This window comes from Cnephaeus nilssonii, assembly GCF_951640355.1.
Source record: "Cnephaeus nilssonii genome assembly, chromosome: 12".
In the NCBI taxonomy this organism is placed as follows: Eukaryota; Metazoa; Chordata; class Mammalia; order Chiroptera; family Vespertilionidae; genus Cnephaeus; species Cnephaeus nilssonii.
In genome coordinates this window covers 20,575,597-20,600,594 of record NC_137083.1, presented here as the reverse complement: position 1 = coordinate 20,600,594, position 24,998 = coordinate 20,575,597, and the positions used below count along the sequence as shown (strand labels likewise).

At 36.8% G+C, this 24,998-nt stretch overlaps 1 protein-coding gene across 1 annotated transcript in view; it reads right to left on the bottom strand.

The window, feature by feature from the left end:
- VWDE (von Willebrand factor D and EGF domains) overlaps positions 1 to 24,998 on the bottom strand; it is a gene marked incomplete at its 3' end in the record, with an annotated part of 72,025 nt that overhangs the window by 42,173 nt on the left and 4,854 nt on the right. The window contains exons 2-4 of the mRNA XM_079786736.1: positions 15,812 to 15,889; positions 5,509 to 5,693; positions 2,412 to 2,643 (exon numbers count right to left, since the gene is read on the bottom strand). Of these exons, the coding sequence (XP_079642862.1) occupies positions 2,412 to 2,643; positions 5,509 to 5,693; positions 15,812 to 15,889 (495 nt within the window). The remainder of the gene's footprint in view (positions 1 to 2,411; positions 2,644 to 5,508; positions 5,694 to 15,811; positions 15,890 to 24,998) is intronic.

Here is a 24,998-nt window from a genome sequence, read left to right as displayed (position 1 = left end):
TGACATTTCTGATTGTTTATTGCTAGTCTAAAGAATTATAAATGATTCTGTAGGTTGACCTTTTTTTCAGCATTGAACTTTCAAAATAGATGATTAAGTAATTTGCATTTATATTCTTGAGGAATATTATTCCATACTTTTCTTTTCCTGTAATGCCTATATCTGGTTTTAGTTTCAGAATAATGCTAACATGACAATAGTTTAGTAGTCACTTCTCTTTATTTCTCTGAAAGAAGTGTATAAAAGTGGTATTATTTTCTTCTTAAATGTTTAGAAGATTTCCCAAGCCATCTATGTAAGCTTGGGGGTGGAGGGGAGGGATGGTGGGATTTTGTTGTTGTTTTAGTTTTAGTATTTTAGTGGGATAGATTTTAATTAGAAAAACAATTTCTTTAATAGGTTATCTAATTATTTTTTGAGTGAGTTTTGCTTTTCTGTGTATTTCAAGAAATTTGTTCACTTTAAATTGTCAAATGTATTAGCCGAGTTCTTCACTATATTCTTTTTCATTGTAATATCTGTAGAATCTGTAGTTGTATCTCTCTTTTATTCCTGATATTGATCTTTTTTTTCACAGATAAGATTGGCTAAAATATTAATTTTATTGAATTTCTCAAAGAACCAACTTTTGATTTTCTGTTTTTATATTCTGCTTCATTGGCTTTCACTCTGATCATTATTTCCTTTTGTCTGCTTACTCAGGGTCTTATTTGTGCTGCTTCTTCTAGTTCCTTTATGTGTATAAGCTGAGTTTTTTTCTATTTATGACCTTTCTTATTTTTCCAATGTAGATATTTGGTGGGTTTTCTTTAAATTAAATTCAAACTTTTGTGATATTCTAACTTTTTAAAATAGGGCCCAGATGTGATCTATCTTGGTAAATGTTTCATGTTCACTTATAAAAATATTGATGCGCTATTTTTTGTAGAATATTCTCTAAATGTCATGTAGATCATGTTGGCTGATACTTTTTCTAGTCTCCTTTTTTGCTGTTTTTGTTTCTACATATTCAATTAATTATTATCCGATGGGTGTTGATCTCCAACACATTAACTGTAGATTTGTCTATTCTTAAATATCAATGTTTTGCTTCATGTATTTTGATTCTCTGTTTTTAGGTACATAAGAATTTGTAATTGTTATGTCCTGTTGTTGAATTGACCCTTTTATCATTAGAAAATGACCCTTGGTTTTCCAGGTTTGTCTGGGCAGCCTGTAATTGGGCCTTATTTTGTTTTTAATCCAATCTGACTTTCAATTGGGTTGTTTATCCTCAAACTCTCAGTATTAATGCCCTGTTCTCAGAAGAGGCTTTATCTGGTGACACCTCATTATAAATTTCATCCTTTTCTCACCTCAATTATTCTTATTTACAGAAAATTTTAATCTTTTTATTCATACCATTAATTGCAATTTGTAATTGTATGTATATTCTTTGCCACTGTTTTGCTGTACCTGTGTTATTTTGGGTTTCCTAGTTTGAAAAATCCAACAACTACAGGATAAAAATGTTCATAGGTGTTACTCATATAATTATTATTACTTGCAAGTGTTTTCCTAGTTTAATAATACTGGCTTATACCAGTATGTTCCAGCATTTTCAGTTTTCTACATATGAATTTGCTCTTGATTAGACTGGAGTTGTGGCTTTTGAGGCAAAATATTATTATTGTACTAGAGGCCCAGTGCATGATTAAATCATGCACGTGTAGGGTCCCCTAGGTCTAACCTGACGTCCTGGTGCCGGAGTGGACAGGCACCCAGCTCCCACACTTTCGCTTTCGATCACGGGGGAGCTGGGTGCCTGTCCGCTGGTGCACCAGGCCTTTCAGAAGCCTCCGGCATGGCGGAGGCTTCTGAAAGGCCTGGTGCCGGAGCGGACAGGCACCCAGCTCCCCCGCTTTTGATGGTCTACGGCGGGACGTGGGCTCGCTGACCCAGAGGCCCCTTCTGTGCCGCAGCACAGCCATGGTGCAGACGCTGAGCTCGAGCCACCGCTGGCGACGTGAGCTCAGCGTCCTGCCGGCCCAATCAGCCACCCCGGCCACCCCGAGTCCTGCCCCCCCCCGCGCCTCCTGGCCAATTGTGGGCATATCGAAGGTACAGTCAATTTGCATATTTGTCTATTATTAGGTAGGATGTTAACCTTTGTTATTACTTGTTATTGTATGTTAATCTTTGATGCTTTCAATCAACAAACATTTTTGAGTATTTTAAGATCTTGGTAAAGAATCCTAAACAAATCTGGTCAGTTTAAACCAGAAATTTAGCTTCACTGGAGCAATCATGGTAGATAAAATCTCTTGAGCATTGCATTAGCTCCATACAAACCATCTGGAGAATGGCATAAACACACAAACGTACACAGTGCCATGATTAGCAGTTCATGTGTATTACCCATGTAGTCTTACCTTCTGCACAATATCCCATACACCCCTGAGTGGGTTGTAGTAAGTACACAAAAAATTGTCCACAGTTTCTTACAGACACTGGGATGTGAAAAAGACAGCAGTCTTGAGAAGCGCTCAGCAAAAACTGCCACGTGGCACAAGCAGTCAGTTGCTTGAGCTCCCCTGGTGCAGGCATTGTTTCTGAATCTCTCAGAGACAGCCAGATGGGAGCCTGTGTTCCACAGTGGTTCATCTTTTGCATCAGAGAAAACAAAAGTTGAAAATTCATTTTATTTTTATACGTGTCAGATAAAGCAATTTTACATTTTCTTCTAAACAGCTTTTAAAATATTTAATTATCAATTATATTTTAAAAAATCAAATAACTTGTACCTGTAGTATAAAAGAAAAAATAACTTTATGGAATAGTACACTTAAAGGTAGATTCCTCATAATTAATATAATTTTATTCAATTTAAATACCTTTATTTTATTTGCTACATTTGTATTATGAACAAGAGAAATTCGGTGTCAGATAACTTAGTATATTCTAAGACAATATAAGTCAGTCTGAAGTCATCTTAACATATAGCACAAAGATGAACTGACATTGGAGATTTTTTGAAAAATTGCTGGAAATAGTATATGTAAGAAGTTAATGTACAGTTCAGGAGGCATCAAAAAATCATGGGAGAAGGAAGGGATTGTTTGAAATCTGGTAAAAACAATTGGTTGGCAATTTGGGGAAAAATGAAGTTAGTGCCTCACTTGAAGCCGATTATCAAAACCAGTTTCAGATGGAAAATAGAATTAAATAGAAAACTAACCCAGGAAAAATATGAAACTATATGATTTGGGAAAAACTTGGCACTTACTAAATGCATGACTGTGGGCACTAAACACCTTTGCTTTTGTATTAGGTAAATTGTAGTACCCACCTCATACTGCTGTGAAGTGTAAATGAAAAAATGTATATAGCACAACTTATACACAGCGATGTCTCAATAATTGTTAATATAATTATTTTCCCATGCTTAAAAGCAAAGAAAAGTCATAAAGGAAAATTTTGATAGTTATATTTGTCAAAGATGACAAAATACTGAAATCAAACAATGATTTATATGCACATTTGCTAATTGCATAATTACTTATAGCAAAAGTCTGAAAGTACACACATATGACAATGGTTTAAATGAGTTAAAGAGAAAATTACTTAATAGCATTATATTTAGTCTGTGTTATATTATTTATTTATTATTACCTTACTATATTTCTTATTGTATTTTAACTATTTAATATCCATTTAAAGATCCTAAAATCACAGATGGGAAAAATACACAAACATAATTTAAAGAATAAATACATATGGCTAATGAATACATGAGAATATTTAATACTAGAAAAATGTTTTTATCTATTGCTACTGGAATTAAAAATCAGTATATTTTTAAAAAACAATTTATGTATTTAAAAAACTCAAAAAGACTGAAATCAAACAATGATTTATATGCACATTTGCTAATTGCATAATTACTTATTATAGCAAAAGTCTGAAAGTACACACATATGATAATGGTTTAAATAAATATGGTGTACATATGACATAATATTATTTTCAAACTATATAATTTTAGTAATAGAAAAATGTTAATGCTGTAGCTGTAACTGGAAAATAATCATGTTATGTAACTGAACATATAGCATGAACTTTACAAAACAAGATAAATAGAGGGAATAATAGCAAAACGTTAATGGTAGAATATGTAGGTGGATTATCAATGAATGCTATTCTATTACCTGTCCTTTATTTTCTACGTTTTTATAATGCACATGAGTTACTTAAAACATTTTAAGTAGAAATTTATTTACACAGATTTTTATTATCCTGTAGACAAAAAGTAAATTCTGTCTGTTCTCCAGCAGAATGGTCCAGAGACTAGGTTGGAGAGTGTATGAAAGAATGGGAACAGGGAATACTTCCTCGTGGGGCACAGCTGATATCCAGGAAAAGAGCCAGTTCACCTTCACCTTTGTGTGAGGTTCTGGAATCAGTTATAGTGAATTTAGCCAAAGAACTAAAATATAGAACCAAAAGAACACAAATATTTAAGGACGTAGTGAATTTCCTCAAATTTTACTTTCAAATTCTGATTTATTTTTTAGTTTATTGCAAGTGAAATGTCACAAATGTGGCAAGCAAATAAACGAAAAGGAGAAAATAAGACAGCTACAATGTCACAACGTAAAATTTGAATATCTTTCCTGAGTTTTTCTCACATTAGTTACATGCTTAAAAGGGAAAATAATTCCTGTTTCTTCATAATTCACAAAATGTGAGTAACAATAAGGTGAATGAGCCTTCTATTTAAGACTGACAGGAACAGAAGCAGGTTTTGGGTTACTTGTATTTAAGTACATGAGTATTGTAGAATGACGATTTGTGATCAAAACGTGGCTGGCTGACCTGCTAGCTGGATGACTCTAGGAGTGTTATGTCTAAGAATATATGTGTCCTGCACTGTATGATGCAAATAATAATGATCGACTGTATTCTAGAATTGCTGTAAAAATTATATAAGATGCTGTAGGTAAAACCACTTGGTGGACTGCATGAGCATAGCATAAACTATTACTATCTTTATTACATTACTAGGGGCCTGGTGCGCGAAATTCGTGCACTGAGGGGGGGTTCCCTCAGCCCAACCTGCCCCCTAGATCTTATCTGGGTAGCTAATGGGCTGTGGGAGATCCAGCAAGTGCTGCCAAAACAAGTGAAACTCACAAGAACATTGTAACTATGGTGACCACTACCTTGTTTACCTCTGGCTATAAAATAAAGGCTCAGCTTGCCATCTGGATCTTTCTCTGTGGCCTTAGCCAGGCACAGATCTCTTTGTCTTTTCTAAATTGTTTGCTGCCCCCCCTCAGGCTCACCGAACCCTTGGCTATGTTGGCCACGGCACAAGGGAACATGGAACACTATAGATTAATTCAGTCTTGACACAAAATTAAAATAATAATTCAGCATTGGAAATAAATGGGTGCAATAAGATTCAATCCTCCCATGAAAAAATATACATAAGAACAAGCACATACAGTTTTTAGTTAGTTGGAATACCTCGACACATTTGGTTGGCATCTCAGCAGGTCTGTCAAAGATGACAAATCGATACCATCCAGCAGCAAGGGAATGGTCACATATCAGGTCTTGAGGGGCTGACTGCTGGAGGAACAATGAGTCAAAATGGACACTTCTGTGAGGGCTCTGAAGTAACCGGTGTCCCCCTGGAGAGCACTCCTGAGCTAGGATGGAAAGATAAGTGTTTTTATGTAAGTGTGGTCTTCGTTAAAATAGTTTGATTAATAGTTGACTATTGAAGTCCATTTTTTATTACCAAGTGCAGGAAAGGGTAGGGTAGACAGGAACAGTTTTGAGGGAGGAACAAGAAAAGACCAGGAAGAAAGGGAGAGTTCTATAGTTGTATTAGAGAAATCATTTTTTGAGCAGCAGGTGGCCTGGAAGATACTTTTTCTCTCAAACCCACTAAGAGAGAACAGAAAGCTCCTATTCCCAGCATAGAGGAGGCAGCTGAAACAGAATAATTTGAGAAATACAGATCTTCTTTGAGGCTCCTGATTCCCAAATAATAAGAAACACAGAAATTTTCCTTATTTTGATACCAGAGTATCTTGTTGACACTGTAGGTAGAAAATCTCCAAACATTAAATATTATATTTGTTGAAGGAAAACACTATAATAAAGATAATATCTATGAAATAGAAATGTGAAAGAAAAATTCAGTCATTATTAAAGTATTCACTGTGAAAAAAAATGATCTAACTGAATAAAACGCTCATTTATTATATAATTTCATGCTACAGAAGTGTTTATAAAACAAAATCAATTTCTGAACTTAATAAGGAGCACAAAAAACTAGAGATATTAACTTGCAAATAAATCTCACAAGTATAGCTTATAAAAATTATTATAATTTTCTTCCTTTTTATTGCTTGTAGTTATAACAATTATACTGTATGAAAGGCATTGTTTTGCAAGATAAAATTTCTCCCTAAATAATTTTTTTTAGTAAAATATTTTAGAAATGAGTCCAAACGTTCCTCTTCTTTTTGTATCTTGCTCCACCAGTTTTAAATTTCCCAAGAAAATTTTGGTCTAAAAGGCTCTTGTGGCTTTGATAATCTCAATCTGCTAACGTACATAAATATTTTATAAAGTGTGTGTGGATAGAAGTCAGGGGATATGCTGTATATGTAACTTTGAAATAGTTCTAAGATCTTGTCAATACCAGAATTTTGCACCTGGTTAGAAACTAAGGAAGATGTTTAAACAGAGATTACTGGCGAGGTTTGCATGAATTACTGAAATATTTTCTCTGATCTCCTTGCAATAGAATTTTGTGTTGGTGAAAAAGTCAATACCTCCATCTTTATTTTGTGTAGTATTTCTCCTTCCTAAGTGCTTCTGTAGTTCCCACATGTTCTCTGATTTTGCAGTTTTGAAGAATTATTTTCTAATGCAAAGTTAAAAATGTGATGAATGTAGGAAAAACAAAAGTACATATAAAATAAAAATTAAAATTTACATTTCTGTTCTGCCTTCTTCCTAAGATAATTTAAAGCAGCTAAGTATTATATAATAGAATCCGCAATACTTGGATTTCAAATACTTCGGGAGAATGTGTCAAGTTACAAATAATAGATATATAATAATACAATATGCACTTGGTTTTCAAGTTTTGTTTGTAGATACAAGGTAACTTGTATTATATTGTTTTCTGGTTTAATACAATGGCCAAGACTAGCATTTTTTAAAGATTCATAATTTTTTGATAAATATGTTAAGAAAATAAATAAATTCTTTAAGAGATGAATATGCTTAACACCAGAAGAGAGGAACTTTATAATATCTGAGATTGTAATTATAAAATCTTTGGTATATTGATTGCCCTATGTTAATTTCGAATATTTGTGAACTTTTAAGTCTTACAACTTCCCCAAAGACGTGGGAAAGAGAAAAACTACCTTGAAGCTCCAAATTCAAGGATAAATAAAAAATTATTAAGCTTCTGGCTTTCAAAATAGGATTATGGTTTCTGCAACAACACGAAAGTTTGGAAAGCAATGTCCAATAGAGAGGTATTGGTTTGCTAAATCTATTTTGCTTTCTTACCACAATTCTGAATCACACACACAGTATTCCCATAAGGGAATACGATTGTTAATTCTAGACCTCTACCCAAGACTGAAGACTTCCAAACAAATGTCTCACCAATAACTCCCTCCTGCCTTTGCATCTACAAACAGTGAGGGCTTATCTGAGGCTGAAAAAACAGGCTTATCCAGAGGGAGTTTGACACCAGCATTATTCAACTGGGGCTTCATCCCAGGCTTTCCCATTCAAAGGCTGCCTGGCCTTGAAAGCGACTTTTAACTTCTCTGAACTTCAGGGATAATAATAATAATACTTAATCAACAAACAGGGTGCTGTAACGTTCAATTGATTAGTCACAACCCACAGCTCCTCACATCCTTAGGTGCCGCCAGGAAGACAACTCCAGCACAGGCGTTCATGGCCAGAGATGTTGGTTTCAGGACTGGGTCAGATCTGCTCCTGGCTTCGGAGCACCGCTGTTGGGAAGGTTGGCGTCTGAATCCCCAGGTTGGGGTGTGGTGAAGAGGGAGAATTTATTTAGGCAACTGCAGCACAGGTCTGCTCTGCCCTACTCCGGCCAGAGGTCTTCCATGTTTCAGCTCAGCCGGGAAGCGCTTCAGTCTTTGGACTTTGGTCTTCGGTGCAAAGTCTATTTTGTTTTAACGTCACTGTATTTTAAACTTTTCTTTGTCGTGGATAAAGAAGTGGGAGGGGCGCTATTCTCTCCATAGAGATCTCTTTTACTGGTACCGTAGCCAAACGGATTCTCACAGCTATACAAAAATATCATCACCAAACTTAAGTTGTTGATTTTTGGTAGGAATAAGGTGTCCATCTATTAATTATTCCCGGCTGTGGGGTGGTAGTGGGGTAGAAATCGCGCAGTTTAGAGCTGAACTCACTTACGAACATTCGCATTCAATGCTGCTAGGATGGATACCTGACATGCCTGGGAAAAGTTTCTTACGTTAAATTAAAGGGACCTTAGGGAGCAAGATATCAGCAGGAAACAAAGGAACCAAAACAGAGCCGAGGATCTTAAAGCAGAAGAGGCGACAACAACCTCCCAAGGATTACTAACGAACACCGAGGCTGTAAATGACCAAAGACAGGAGATGGACAGAGCGGAAGTCGGCGAGGGACAAATACCGAAACGGCCATAAATGTGCACAGGATTTCCCACGTGCCACCGGGGAAGCCCCCTCCCCAAAGGTCCAGGTGGCGCCCCTGCGCTCCCGTCCGCCAGCGCCCTACCTGGCCGACCACTCCCCGCGTCAAGGAGCATCAGCGCCAGCGCCAGCGCCCAGACTCCGCCAGGCATCGCTGCTGCCCCGTAGGGACAAAGCCCTGCAGAACCCCCGCTGTGGGTGCGGGGAGGATGGGGCTCCCGCAGGTCTTGCTTAGTCTGTTTCTCCTCGGCCTTCAGGGTCCCTGCTTGTCCTCGCTTTTGGGGTGCAGCCGACCTTTCCAGGGACTGTGGCTGGCGCGAGCCTGGTGACTCCTCCCTCCAAGCCCCGGCCACCTGCCCAGAAGCCACGCCCAACCTGCCCCTGGAGTGGGCGGACGCCCCCGCGGGTCCCTGCGGTGAGATCTCAGGTGTCTAGCAAGCAGTACACACCCCAGGGACGAGCTGCCTGGGATATAGCTTGGCATCTCGTGCCTCGCTGTTGGAACAAATGCTTTAGGAAACCGTGGTAATCCTAGGAACCGCTCAGATGGACCTCCAATAAGAGAAGTTTTGCAAGATTCCATTGAAAGGGGCAGTGCCCCATCATACTTGCAGATGGATTTTTCATCTGTTAATCCGGTTGCTTGTTTGCTGTTTGCTCCCCCAAGGCGAACATTCTCAGAAATTGCCTCGGCGATGAAGGATGGGAGGAGCCAGTAGAGAGTGTTGCAACAGTAGTCCTTCTCTTCCTTTACCTCTGTGACAGGTTAGGAAGGGAGATATTTAGAAATTTTCCAAACTCATGGTGGCAGTCATCGTGTATTTACTGAGCAGTGATGCCCAGAGCTCCCTTAGTGGGCCAGTGGTGACCAGTGACTCAGAATCCGTTAGCACATGATCACATGACTCCCAAGGTTGCATTGGGGATGGTCTCCAATCTGAAGTTGTCTTCAGATGTGTGGTGGTCTCTGCAGAGGGAGCCCCTATCATAAAACAAGCAAACAAAAAAACAAACAGCCCCCTCCCCACGGATTCTGCATTATGTTATTAAATAAACCTCACTCCCCTAGTTTTTCTCTGGCAGTCTCCTTCTAGTGCCCCCGTATTCACTCTTGGAACTTTGCCCGCAGAGTCTGAGGGGTCAACAGAGGTAGTCCTGGACACCTTGGGTGCCAGGGTTCACGACAGAGTTCTACCTATAGATTTGGAGTGGGCATGGTGCTAAAGACAGGAGGTGCCCAAACACATACATGAGTTACTTTAAAAATCACTTATAATCATTTTATTTGAAAGAGAAATTGCCATTTAAAATTTAAAAACCTGTTTCCAAAAATAGAAGCATTAGCCCATCTTGGGGAAAAAAATTATTCATGATGCACAAAACTTGGGTGGATCTTTTACATGCAGAGAAGGTATGTACCCTTTGCAGCATTATCCTATTACAGTATGCAGTATAATGTAGAGTGCTCCTACTGAAAAACACACGTTTATATAACATCTGAATTCCTTGGCCTGTGTATGTTTTCCTAGATGAGAGTCTTGCTCTCTCCCTATACATCTTTTTGAGGGGGTTCATAGAAATAGTATCGGGAAAGAGGATGATGTGAGGCTCACTACTTTTGCTGCAAAAATGAATGTCTTGGCTCTGGCTCTTAATTTATATTGGGGAAGGCATTGCTCCCAGACAGAAACACTAAATGAAACAGACATCTCATTGTCAACAACAGAACATTCCTTTCTGTTAAAGAGGAGTTAACTGGGAATTTTATAATGTTTATTGTCTTTAGAAAAAATATGGATAAGATGGGAGAGGGGCACTGCATGCCTGGCATGAATGCTGGTTATGGGAATGAATCTTTCTGTACCCCCGTTCATAGCCGCATTATTCACAATAGCTACAATGTGGAAGAAACCCAACAAAAGATGGTATATACATACAATGGAATATTATTCAGCTTTCAAAGGGAAGGAAATTCTGGTACAGACTGCTGATGTGAATAAACCTTGCAGACATGCTAAGTGAAATAAGCCAGACACACAAGGGCAAATACTGTGTGATTCTACTTAAATGAAGTACCTAGAGCATTCAAGTTCATAGACAGAAAATAGAATGGTGGTTGCCAAGGGCTGGGGGGAGGGACATTGGTAAAGTTATGTTATGTATCTTTTGCCACAATAGGGGAAATTTTTTTTTTAAATCTTTCATCCATCAGCTAGAAAGCAAGCCCTTAATATAAACAGATCTCAACATCATTGATTCCAAAGAGACTCCTTGGAAATGTTCGGTTGAGTAGAAAGGCTTAACCCCTGATTAAATTTACTTTTGGACATAAATTCATAATCATAGAAGTTGACAAACTAATTACTATCTATCAGCCATGCAAAACTACACAGATTGCAACATAGCGACATAAGCTTTCTTAGCTAAGCTATTTTCCTATCTTATAACTCAGAATATTTTACAGAAGACTGAGAAGTTACTTTCAAAGATTTTGTTTCTGTCATTTTTATACAATAGAAGCAACTTTAAAAATGGGTATTTTAATAAATAGTTTCAACTTAATATTTTTCACAATGTGATTTAAAATGAGATTGAAATACTAAAATTCCTTTGAATGGAGTTGGAAAAAGTGTATATTTTCCTGTTCAACTTCCATCCATAGACATATGGTAAGCAATACTGTATGCATCTTAAATATATATTATAAAATACCTTTATAATTGAAATGGCTGGCTAGTAAGAGTAATGATTATACCTGACTGTTATTTAAATTCTTCTAGAAGCCTTCAGTAAAATACTGTAGCAGGTGGTAAAGTTCTGTGACATTCCTATTTTTGTTTATATTATTTATGTTACCATCCTCTTCTAAACCATAAATCATTTTGAGCCTTACCTTACCTTGTAATTATACCATGTGATATATAATTAGTTAAATTCTATAACTGTAGTAGGAATGTTTGATACTATTGGAGCAGTAATGTTATTATTTAGGACATGAATAGTTAGATTTACAAAATAATCTAATAGATGTCAATAAATTTAGTTTTTGTTCAACTGTCTCAAGCACCTACCCTAATCCAATTTGAAATAAGTCTGAATTTTACTAGATGCAAACTCATTTTTAAAAATAGCTTATGTGATTTATATAACAAAATTTACCTGTTTACAGTGTATAATTCAATGAATAGTTGAATATTTATAGAACTGTAAAAACATTACCATAACCTAATTTTAGAACATTTTCATCACTGTAAAGATAGACCTCTCATGCCAACTTACAGTCTCTTTCCATTCCAAACTCTAATATTAAGCAACATATATTCCTTTATGCCTCTATTTGTTTGTAGATCCCTCACAGATAATTAAAAGGTAGCATGTACTATTATTTATTTGCCTTGCACATATGAATTTCTTTCTTCCTTAATGTTTAAATATACGGTCTTTTGTTTTATTGAAACATTTTAAACCTACCTTAAAATTTCAGTGTTGTCTTACCTGCATAATAATAAAAATAGTAAAAGAGATACTCTAGTTATATCTGAATAAACATAACTTAGAACTGAAGAAGTCATCTAGATCAATGTCTTATTTAAGACAATTTATTCAAAGAAAGTAGTATGTATCAAAGGCTTTGACTAAAGTGGGAGTGGAAGTTCTGGAGCCCTCTCCACCAGTGAAATCAACTTTTCACTAACACATTGTCTTTGATTTGGGAAGAGAGCCGGGCTGATCATGTAGCAATTAAGAAAGCAGACTTTGTGGATGGGCAGATCTGTTCTAGAAATCCCAGTTCTGGTCACCATTATGTCTAAGCGTTCTTTGTAACACAAGAAGGTAAATGCATCCACATAGGGCTGTGGTGAGGATTAAAAGGCATAGTGAATGGAAAGCATTTAGCCCATTCTGGCATATAGTATTCACTTGATAAATGGAGCTATTATTAAATTTTAGACTGTAATGAAAGTTCTGATATGTGGTATTAAGAAAATACAAGGACTGCCCTACCTGGTTTGGCTCAGTGGCTTGAGTGTCAGCCTGTGGACTGAAGGGTCCCTGGTTTAATTCCAGTCACATGCCCGGGCACATGCCTGGGTTGTGGGCTTGACCCCCAGTGCGGGGCATGCGGGAGGCAGCCGATCAGTGATTCTCTCTCATCTGTCCCTCTACCTTCCTCTCTGAAATCTATAAAAAAAAGAAAAAGAAAATACAGGACTGATGAGCCGTCATTTGGTAAGCATGACTATGCATTTTTGTCTCTCTGGATCTATAGAATAAATATCTTTTAAAATATTACACAAATGTAACAAATCAGAATTCTATAGTTCCGTAAGTTTTCAATCAAGAATAAAAACAACAACACTGTGAACGCTTATGGCAGTTTGAAAGGAGGGATGGGATGAGACTGTAGCTCTCCACATGTGTGACTGACAATTTATGTGCAACCAAGTCATAAAAGGGAGCCTACCTGTTAGGTGACAGTGAGACATTATGTATCTCAGTTTTACCCTTAAAATTGTGACACTTAATCTGGATGAGAAACAAACTACACCTCAAAAGAAGCAAACAGATGATTATAATTCACTGCAAAAGGAGATAGAAAAATGAACATGTTAAGAAAACATGGCTTATTGTAAATTATGTCGTTTTGAACTATGGTTTTAATGAGAGACTTCCAATATACTTTGAAAAGGCCTCTTTCTTCCCCTTTAACTACCAGAGTAAATCCCCAGTCTTGCTTCTGAATTTCCTGTCTGATATTTTTTAGAGCCACAATTGCTTCTATGAGTAGCAGTTTCAACTTCAGGCAGTAATGAAATAGGCATGTGCCACTAATACACTGTAATAAAAGGATTTTGTAGATGAAAGAGAACCATATCTGAATTAAATGAACAAAGGTTTCAAAAAACAAATCACTATGTTCAGTTTTAATTTCTTAAAATCAAGTGTATAGCAGGATAATATAAAACATGAAGATTCCTGGAAGTTCTTGGCAGAAACATCTTTTTTAAGGTCCTCTTTAAACCTGATGATTTAAATAGTGGTCAGCTTATTTTAATGAATCAGCATGACTTATTCCTAATGATAATCTCTAAAAACAATAGAGTATCAAATTGGCAGCACAGTTTAATTATAATCTTCTAATTATTTTTTAAATATATTTTACTGATTTTTTTACAGAGAGGAAAGGAAAGGGATAGAGAGCTGGAAACATCGACGAGAGAGAAACATCGATCAGCTGCCTCCTGCACACCCCCCACTGGGGCTGTGCCCGCAACCAAGGTACATGCCCTGCACATTTCCGTCACAGGGACAGTGTTGTCAGCTTGTGTGCTGCTCCTCCCTGTGACGGAAATGTGCAGGCCTGGGAGCCGTGCCAGCCCGCACGCTCCCGCCTGCCCTGTTTCTCGCACTGGCATTCTCACAGCCCCCATCTCTACCCATGAATTTCTTACATCCTCATCTGCCTACTCCACCAAACTGTGAGGTCCTTGAAAGTAAAGATTGTGTGGATCAACATGTTACCTTGTAGAGGATGGCTCCGTGCCTGAGGCATCGATGGCACTTGGAAAGTACCTGCCGGAATAAATTGAACACTGTAGAAGTAAGCCTGGTTGCTGTAGCTCAGTGGCTGAGAGTTGACCCACGAACCAAGAGGTCATGGTTGGATTCCTGATCAGGGCACATGCCCCGGTTGTGAGCTCATCCCCAGTAGGGGGCTTGCAGGAGGCAGCTGATCAATGATTCTCTCTCATCATTGATGTTTCTATCTCTCCTCACTTCGTCTCTGAAATCAATAAAAATATATATTTTTAAAATACAGTATAAGTATGAATTATGCTGATAAGGAAGGGTAGGTCAAGGGTCTGAGTGGACGGTGTTATTCAGCAGGTTCATAAGAGAGTTAGGAATAAGGCCCAGTATCGGTTTTAAAAGATGATAACCCCAGCAGAGATCCAGCTTCCATACATTAGGGCACCAAACAACCTACTTAAAACAAAACAAAACTGCTTTGTCCTCTAATGTTTTCCCCTCAAATATTTAAAAAACAAAACCAAAGTTGATACACAATCATTACCAATTGTATTTAACTGCCTCTCAGGTCAGTAGAATGCTCAGTTAATTACTCATATTCTCAAGACTGTCTAGCATTGTTTTTCAAGTCACAGTATAATCTATTCCAGTTACACTTGCTTAGCATGACACAACTTGGTGGCATTTCATCTGGACTACAGAATATCAGATGAAAAAGGCATTTTATTTTGGGATTAGAAAATAGAGATGGATTCAAACTCCTTTCTGTAATTTCATTGTATTGCAACAGTGACATCAAAATGTATCACATATCCTTGTTCACGCTGTTTCCTTTGCCTAAACTGCTCTTCCCACTATTTCTTACTGGAAAGATCCTCTTTGCGATTCAGCTGCAATACATCCAGTGATAAAGGACTTACAAATTCCATGCCAAGAAAAGTAAGACATCTCCAGAGTGTCACAGTCATTGCTCTCTGTCACAGCACCTTCATTGTTGCACCCATTAATCTTCATTTATACCTACATAGTAATTGTCAAGCTGTTTTAATAAACTTTATATGTCTCTCCCCAATGTTAAATATGATATATTTCTTGTCAATAAGAGACATTGGCAGGCTGTGATTGGCAAACAAAATGTTGCTGAACAGGCCATCCTAGAGCTGTAAATGTGCCATTTTTATAAGGATTAATCTCAGTTGCACTATGCTTTAAGTAGACAGACTTAAATGGCTACATGTTGTATGATTCCATTTATATGACATTATTGTAAGGCAACACTATCTGGTTAGAGAGAAGAGAAGTAGTTGCCGGGGGCTGCATGTGAGACAGTTGTTGATATCAGATGGACAAGGAGGTACATTTGGAGGGAGATATCTGTTCTATATCTTGCTTATAGAGGTAGGTGGTTATGAAAACTCTCAGAACTATAAACAAAGAGGGTATACTAGTATTTAGTGAATTAAAATGATGTTATTTTAAAAGGAGAAAGAAAAAGGAATTAGGAAGCAGCCACATGGGTGACTCCTACCCATATACCAAAATCTTACCTGTGGTCAAGCTTTCCAGCTCTGCCAGGGGTGAAGCGTTTGAGGACTGCTGCCAGGATCTTCCTCTTGACCGAGGTGCTGTGACAGAAATCACTTTGTGCTCATGTTGTCGCTGTAGACTTCTGGTTTATTTACTTTTATAAACTGACATAAAAAATTCACGAAATTGAAAAAAACCTAACTCAAAAATAACCTCATTCCTGAATATCAACCTACAAAACATACATCCCAAATTGAGTAAAGCACAGAACACATAAATGGCAAATTCTGAAATAATACACATAACTAAATTTTGAACAGTCCACAGAATTCAGTAAAAATAAACAGCAGCGACTGAAGGGTCAATATATTATCCTCACCGAATTTCTAATAAGTCATCGAATGATGGTGTGTGTGGTAAGGCTGAATGAGGAAACATACCATCATTGTAACAGGGTGGTTATTAAGATGTGTGTGTGTTTGACGTAGGGGTGTTGGGGGAGACAGGAGAGTGCTTGTTTTCTGTGGGTACAATGCCTTGGTGTGATCAAGGTGACGGGGGTCCTACAGAGTGGCGAGGCTTTGTCAGGGTGGGGTGCTGCTCTTCTGCTTTTCCCCTGCAGCAGACGTTGCCTTGGTCGTCATGGATCCTCACAGCCAGTTGGAAACTTCCTTTGGGGTGACCTGGTCTTTCTGCATAGACCTGCCCTGAGCCACTCTGTTGAAGATTCTGCCCCTCCTGTCTCTCCTCCTTTCCCAAATCTAGAAGAGGCTACTTGGAGTGTACCCATGTGTCCTTGTGACTGTCTTTGTCATCTTTCTCCCAAAGGTATTTTACTCATTCTTCAGGTTCTCTACTCAATTTAAACCTTGAGAGACTAATTAAAAGAGCAAAGCCTTGCTTATTTACCTCTAAATGTCCAGTGCCTAATTCAGTGCTTAATGTTTATAATAAATATTTGAACTGAATCGAACTGTTACTAAACTGTATGAAACTCAAGCTATGTCTGGCATTCACTACTCCCTAACTCACTGGTGTGTATATTGGAGTCTTGATGCAAACTGTATGTAATACTCTATTATTACCCACAGGTGGCAGCAATACCCTAAAATTAGGGGGGAAATGGTCTGTACATAGCTATAATTAATCACAAAGTTTAAAATGATACATTCAAATTGATATTTGAGGCTTTACCTGAAAAGAAAAAAAAACAAAAAAAACCCCGACTACTTAAGTTGTCATTTCCCAGAAACACTTAGGGGAATAGAACACAACCTGTTAAACTGGGAGCTCCTGGAAGTGAGTGCTTTTCTGTCTTGATTAGTTAATATCTCCAGTCACCTGCAAAGCCTCCTTTCTCACTCCTCCCAGCCTGTTCTGTGTAGCAGCTGTCTGTCATGCTGGCCTCCACATTTTTGTTTATTTCCCCTTGACAAAGAACCTTTCTCCAGCTATTCCACAAGTTTTTATCACTCTTTTCATACCAGTCTTCTGAAATATTTATCAATTAATTTTTAATAAGGTATTAATTAAATCTTCTGAAGGATTTGTACCTTAATACAAGATAATGTTTAATTTAGTAACAGAAATTACCATGTGCTTTCTACCCTCTTATTTTCTAGGTAACTAATTATTACCACAGGATGTATCCTTTTCCATATTTGCATTCATAGAAAGTGCGCGCGTGCGCACGCGCGCACGCGCGCGCGCGCGCGCGCACACACACACACACACACACACACACACACACAAATTGGGGGTGGTTTTGTTTTTGTTTTTACAAAAATTAGCTTATGTTGTATTAATTTACTTAAAATATTTTTCCGTTCTAAAATAGATAGTCTACATTCCTCTAGGTCGATATGTATAGACCTAACTTATTATTTTAAAAATATATAAGAATACCAAATATTCCACGGTGTGGACATATCAATATCTATTCAATATTCTACTCTTCATGGATAACCACGTTGATAACTACTTTTGATAATCCTTTCTCTTAAAGTACTGCCATACAGATATTTTACAATTTACCCTTAGCAATGGTCCTTTTGTCTTTGTGGAAATCATATACAAACTGGAGCTCCAAAGTATTATTATTGTTATAGCTGAAAAGCAATAATTTATTCCCACCAGCACAATAGAGGGCATTTTTAAAAACCCAGAGCTAACATTATCCTCAATGGTGAAAAACTTTTTCCCTGAGATTAGGAACAAGACAAAATGTCTACTTTCACAACTGCTATTCACTATTTTACTGGTAGCTCTAGCCAGAACAACTAGACAAAAAAAGCAAATAAAAGGTCCAAATGAGTTTTGTTTTATTTATTTATTTATTTATTTATTTATTTATTTATTTATTTGGTGGTGGTTGTTGTTAAGCCTCATCCAAGGATATTTTTCCATTATTTTTTTTTTTTTTTAGTGAGAGTGGAAGGGAGGGGGAGACACACACAGAGAGAAACATGGATGTGAGAGAGACATATCAATTGGCTGCCGACCACCTGAGCCCTGACCAGGGGTCAGGATCAAGCCTGCAACCAAGATATGTGCCCTTGATTGGAACCCTGGATCCTTCAGTCCACAGGCCGACACTCTATCCACTGAGCCAAACCGGCTTATTCATTCATGTTTTGAAATTCAAACCTTTAAATATCAAAGGATATTTACTCCATATAGCTATAGATAGAAGTTAAGAATATTCCTAATACTAGTTTCACAAAAAGAAAACATTAGATGGATAGATAGATAGATAGAGATGATATAGTGTAGTTTATATGTTATGGATAGGTCCAGGTACAGGTATATTTTCAGTACAATGAAAAGGAGGAGCTTGTGGTATCAGCAGCCCGTTTCCCTAATCTTACACTCCTTTCACTGAAGTCAATGCATTTTTGTGGTCCAGGCTGTCTTTTGGATTGGACTGGAGATAAAAGCGTTATTATTGATCTCTCCTTGACCATGTCTTTGAGTACGTTAGGGCATCCTACTGCAGTTTATAGTTATAATGGAAAGCAAAATGTTTGAGTTAGGTCTTTATGTATAATCCGGCTAAATGTCATGTTCAATGCAACTGTCTCACTCAGTCCCTGAGGATCATTCTTTTCTCCATAGTCCCAAGATCTGTCCCCATCACCAAAAGCAAGATGCTACTCTTTATTGAGGCATATTCCACAGAATTGTTTTACCAAAAGTCAGGCATTATTTCTAATTAATTCAATAACGTAGCTGGCAAAGCTACTTTTTTATTTATTTTTTATTTTTTAAAATATATTTTATTGACTTCAGAGAGGAAGGGAGAGGGAGAGAGATAGAAACATCAGTGATGAGAGAGAATCATTGATCTCTGCCTCCTGCACGCCCCTGATTGGGGATTGAGTCTGCAACTGGGAATGTGCCTTGACCGGGAATCGAACCGTGACCTCCTGCTTCATAGGTTGATGCTCAACCACTGAGCCACGTAGGCTGGGCCCATGATATATTTTTAGCATCCCCTCCAAATGTTTACAGATGGAGATGCTCCAGCAGCAAGTTCTATTTTTGCAAGACCAAGTTGAAGCGTGGAGTTTGTGCGACCGGATGGCTCTTCTATCTATTGATTTGGAGTGAAAACAGCTGGCCCCTTAAGATGTCTACGCCACAGCCGAAGAAGTTGGCAAAGCTACTTTTTAATAATTTGTGGAATTTTTGTTTAATCGAGTCACACAAGTATGTAGTGTATTGTTACTTTTTAAATATATATATATTTTTATTGATTTCAGAGAAGAAGGGAGATGAAGAGAGAGGTAGAAACATCAAAGATGAGAGAGAATCATCGATCGTCTGCCTTCTGCATGCCCCACACTGGGGATTGTGCCCGCAACCCGGGCATGTGCCCTGACCAGGAATTGAACTGTGACTTACTGGTTCATAGGTTCACATTCAACCACTGAGCCACTGGGTGAGTCTTATTTACTTTTGTTTCCATTATAAGTATAGTGTAGGAAGAAATTTGATGTTCATCCTTTTTCATAAGACCTCAAAGAAATTTCAAATATAGAAAATGTTCCCATAAATAACCTACCCAAACTAGAGTGTGAAAGTCTAAGTAGAAGAACAAATAGCTTACTAAAGATGAAAGTCAAGGATAATGATGAAGTTTGAGGATAACAGTAATCAGCTAGTGATGAGCATTCTTTCCTTCTAAAGGAAGGGAGAGACACAAAATTTTGTTGTTAAAATTTCACATGTAGTATTTGTTTGGTTTAAATAGAAACTGCTTATATCTGTTATAGTGTCTACATTCATAGTGAACACATCCTGGATACTTATACAGGTGTCCCCAAAAAATGTATACACAATTTTTTTATAGCTCAATTGATGTTTCTTTCTTTTCATATTTAACCCATTGGAATTAATAATTATTCAAAGTGTGCATACATTTTTGGGACACCCTATATTTGTCAAAATATCAGTTTTAATTATTTCTTCCATAAATAAACTGAAGTTAGCCAGCTTTCTTACTCCTAAGGCTTTTTCTCAAATATCAACATACTATATGAATTTGGGGAATTTTATCATCCATAAAATTATTTCATAAGTTTTTTCCAATTTCTTTACACACGAAGCAGTTATGAGGCCCTGTAATGACTTAGTACCAACATAAGCAACAGCAATACATCAGCAATAACAGCAAAATAATTAATACCAAGGACTTTTTCCTTTGTTAATGCTGTTGGGAAGAAGAAATAGTAACATTATTTTAGTTGTTTCAATCAGCATTAGATTTTTAAAAATTTTTTTAAATGTATTTTTATTGATTTCAGAGAGGAAGGGAGAGGGAGAGAGAGATAGAAACATCAATGATGAGAGAGAATCATTGATCAGCTGCCTCCTGCATGCCCCCACCCCCAGAACTGGGGATCGAGCCCGCAATCCGGGCATGTGCCCTGTCTGGAATCAAACTGTGACCTCCTGATTCATCGGTCGATGCTCAACTACTGAGCCACACTGGTCAGGCCAGCATTAGACGCTTGCTTGTGATATATTAGTGAGTTAACATTGCCAATCATTGTGTTTACCTAATGCAGTAATATCATTGCCAATCATTGTGAAATACCTAATGCAATAATATCATCTTTCACTGGTTTGCATTTATAGTTTGAATAGTGATAATTTTATTTTATTGTTTAATGACACGATTGCATTATTATTGCTTAAACTATAAAATAAAAGTAAATTATTCCTGAAGAAAAAAAAAATACAGTGAAGTCCTAACCAGTTTGGCTCAGTGGATAGAGTATTGGCCTGTGGATTCAAGGGTCCCAGGTTTGATTCTGGTCAAGGGCATGTACCTTGGTTGCGGGCACATCCCCAGTAGGGGGTGTGCAGGAGGCAGCTGATCGATGTTTCTCTCTCATTGATGTTTCTAACTCTCTCTCGCTCTCCCTTCCTCTCTGTAAAAAATCAATAAAATATATTTTTTAAAAATACAGTGAAGTCCAAGAACATTTCAATTAGATGGAACGAAGTAAAAAGAAAGTAAGTTTATGTTTGTGTGTGCAGGTGTCAGTACACACCTGTAAATACTTCATAAAAAGATAAAGCATGTTAACTTACAGACCTGGTATCTGACCCTCCCACGACCTACACTGATTCATTTTATGCCATATGGCTTATTCTACGATACTTTCAATTTTGATATGCTATACATCACCTTTGTTTATTATATTACTTGCAGATCAGCAATCCCTCATTTATTTAAACATATTCCAGAAACTTATATAATGTTATTAACCAATGCAACCCAATAAATTTAATTTTAAAAATAAATTTTATTTCTTTTTGTTGTTGTTAATTCTCATCAGAGAATATTTTTCTATTGATTTTTAGAGAGAGTGGAAGAGAGAGGAAAAGACAGAAACATTGATGTGAAAGAAACACATCAATTGGTTGCCTCCTGTGCACTCCCTGACCAGGCCAGAGAGGAGCCTTCAACCAAAGTATGTGCCCTTGACCAGAATCAAACCCGGAAGCCTTTGTTCCATAGGCTGACGCTCTGTCCACTGAGCCAAACAGACTAGGGCAGAAAAAGGAATTTTAAAAAATTCAGTTTGGTCAACACGCCGCACAAACATGCCATCGTTCTAACAAGTAATTTTAATCTGTTCATTCTTTAGATAGATGAACATGCTTATCAGATATTTTACTTTTACAAATGTCACCTAAGTATACACTCACAAGCATTGCTAGGGCCCCTTTTACAAGGCCTTGAAAGTAAATGGCCATGGGTAGTAAGAGGCTCTGAAGCTTGTGCTCGATTAGCTTCCTGGTAAATTCAACTCAGCCTGGAGAGTTGTATTTTGCTTTACCATAAGCTAGTTTTCTGGAATTTCTCCCTTACTCAAATTGATGACTCTTCATAGACATAGAGCTGTGTGGCACAAGGCATCCACATAGCTTCATGAATATTTGCTCAGCTAGGTAGCTCTCTTTCAATACCAAACATTATTTCAGTATTTTGATGTATTGGACTAATAAGTTTAATAATGCATTTAAATTATGATCATATGTTTATGAGAGCAACCTAATGATAATAAAGAGTTAACTCACCTATAACAATATATTCCTCTGGTTATATGGTATTTTTAACTTTTCATTGTACATTCCCATAAAGTACTACAGCTATTAACTGTAGATTCACTGTCCACCAGTAAAAATCCAGATAGTGCATGTAAATATGGATTAGTAAAAAGACCTCTAATCTCACTTATTTACATAGAAGAAAACCTGCATTTACCTACAGTATTATGATCTAATGTTATAAGCAGACACAACAGGAACTACAATCTTCCTCATGTAAATATGTGTCATCCTGTATATACAAAGTACCTCTAAACAAAATGAAGAGTAGATAAACAGGATTAAATATGCCACTTCAGCAATTTCAATTATTTTGCGATGTAAAATTTACTAATCTCTTATTATATCACAGTTATTAACCAGTTACTAATAATAAAAATTAAAATAATATTCTTGTATTAGTTATGGAAGAAGAAAAACACGATAATTATAAAAATATCAGTATTTTTATGATAGCTTATGAGCAAAAAGTGTGTTAAGTGGTAAGAAAATGTATATTTTGCTTTCCTATCTGTGTTCTAAAAATTATAACTAGAGAGTTCTCTTTCAAGTAAAATATAGAAGCAAAATGAAAATGAGAACGTGTATAAACTAAGACACACAAGCATTCTGACTTTTGTTTATGCTCAATTCATTGGAACAGGTCAATAATGTATTAATTAACAACCACCAAAAAAAACCACAACAACAACAGTTAGCATACCACTTTAAATTTAACTGTGTCATAGTGCTTGTTGGACATGATGACACCATAAAGCTGTTTTTTATAATCCAACTGTGACCTCCTGGTTCATAGATTGACGCTCAAACACTGAGCCATGCTGGCTGGGCGCTAAGAGCATTTTATAACTTTTTTGTACCTTTTTCATACATCCACGGTTTGGAACAGGCAGAGGATATTGAGATGGCTTAATTCAATACATTCCTACTGTGAGATGTTTAAAGGACCAGCCTGAAAGGAGTTCCTGCACCTTCTTACTAATAACGTCCAAGGAAAAACAAAGGCATATTTGCAAATTTTAAAAACGTTATTTTAAAAATTCTATTAAATGTATTGGAGTGACATTGGTTAATAAAATTATATAGGTTTCAATTCTATAATACTTCACCTGTATATTGTATTGTGTATTCGTCACCCCAAGTCTCCTTCCATTTTGACATGAGTTGTATTATGTCCACTCAGTTCCTAGTCATATATATGTCGATGGCTTCACTGCTCCTCTCAGTATTTTAATTTGATCTTCAATCTGACTGACCTTCAGCAAGCTTTTCTGAAAAGCAAATTAGTCCTTGGAAGGAAATCCACTCCACTACCCACATCAGAAGAGCATCTTCCCTTGGGATCCAGGGTCTCAGCTCTGCAGTTCAACAGGAGTCGTCCAATCTCTCACCCACCGTAAACACACACTACACAGGCACCTTGTGCTCTGACCCACTGTGATCACACACTGAACACCAGCAGGCACCTTGAACAAAGTTGTGTCTTTTTGTTTTAATTCAAGAGAAGTAGAGAAACTGATATATGTTTTTTAAATGTGGTTTGATTAGGTGCATGCTTTTCACCGAGCAATGTTAAATTACTGAGAAATTTAATGAAATATATAGATAATTCAAGAAACTTAATTTTAAATACTACTTTGAAGATTTTTCCTTACCTCAGGAACCAACATTACAGGGGAAGAAAATGAATTGTTGGAAATTCCACCATTTTTTATTCCCTATTCTCTAGTAGATATATTAATATTAACAGTGAAATGAGCTTGAGGGAACTGGATAAAGCACTGCTCACACCATCAGCCTATAATATTCTATATAAATATGGCCCAAAGAAGCAAGAGGAGATTAAACTTTTGGCAGAATGTATTACCAACTTTCAGCGCCTCTCTCATATTTATCAGATTTCCTGTGTACTCTGAGCTTCATCTATAGATAATGCATTAAAAGCTATTGAAACAGATTTTTAAAATCCAAGTATAATAGCTAAATTAAAGAGTTCCCATTAGAACTGCTTTTACAAATGATGCCATACGTTCATATTCTGCCAAATAAATAGTAACTTTTAGTTATAAATATAGAATTAAGTTTGCCTTTCTGATAAAGAAACTGTTTAAAGTAGAAAGATGAAAGGAACTGGCTGGGCTGTTCTGTTTAACGTTACTTATATTGTTAAAAATTGGGAACAACTTAAACATCTAACAAATTAAGAATAATTAATTATTGCATAACTATTATGAAATTGTATTTGCCTATTGGAGATAATGTTTTGGGAGAAAATGTTTACAATATAGTGGGAAGAGAGTTGTCAGTTGCTAATGTGCTATGTCAAAACATGGAATCTTTTTATAGTAAATGTATATAGAATGATTATAATAGCTTCATTCTTTTCAAAAGAAAAACAATGCAAAATTATTGAAAGTTTATGCAGTTGTGCTTCTGAACTTAGATTATTCACTAATCTATAATGACAAACTATTTAATAAAATTACAGCTTATAGTCTTAGCACTATGACTAACCTTGGCTAAAAAAATTAGTTTTCATTTGGGATACTGTCAGCTAGAAAAATGGATAATATTCTCTTAACCAAA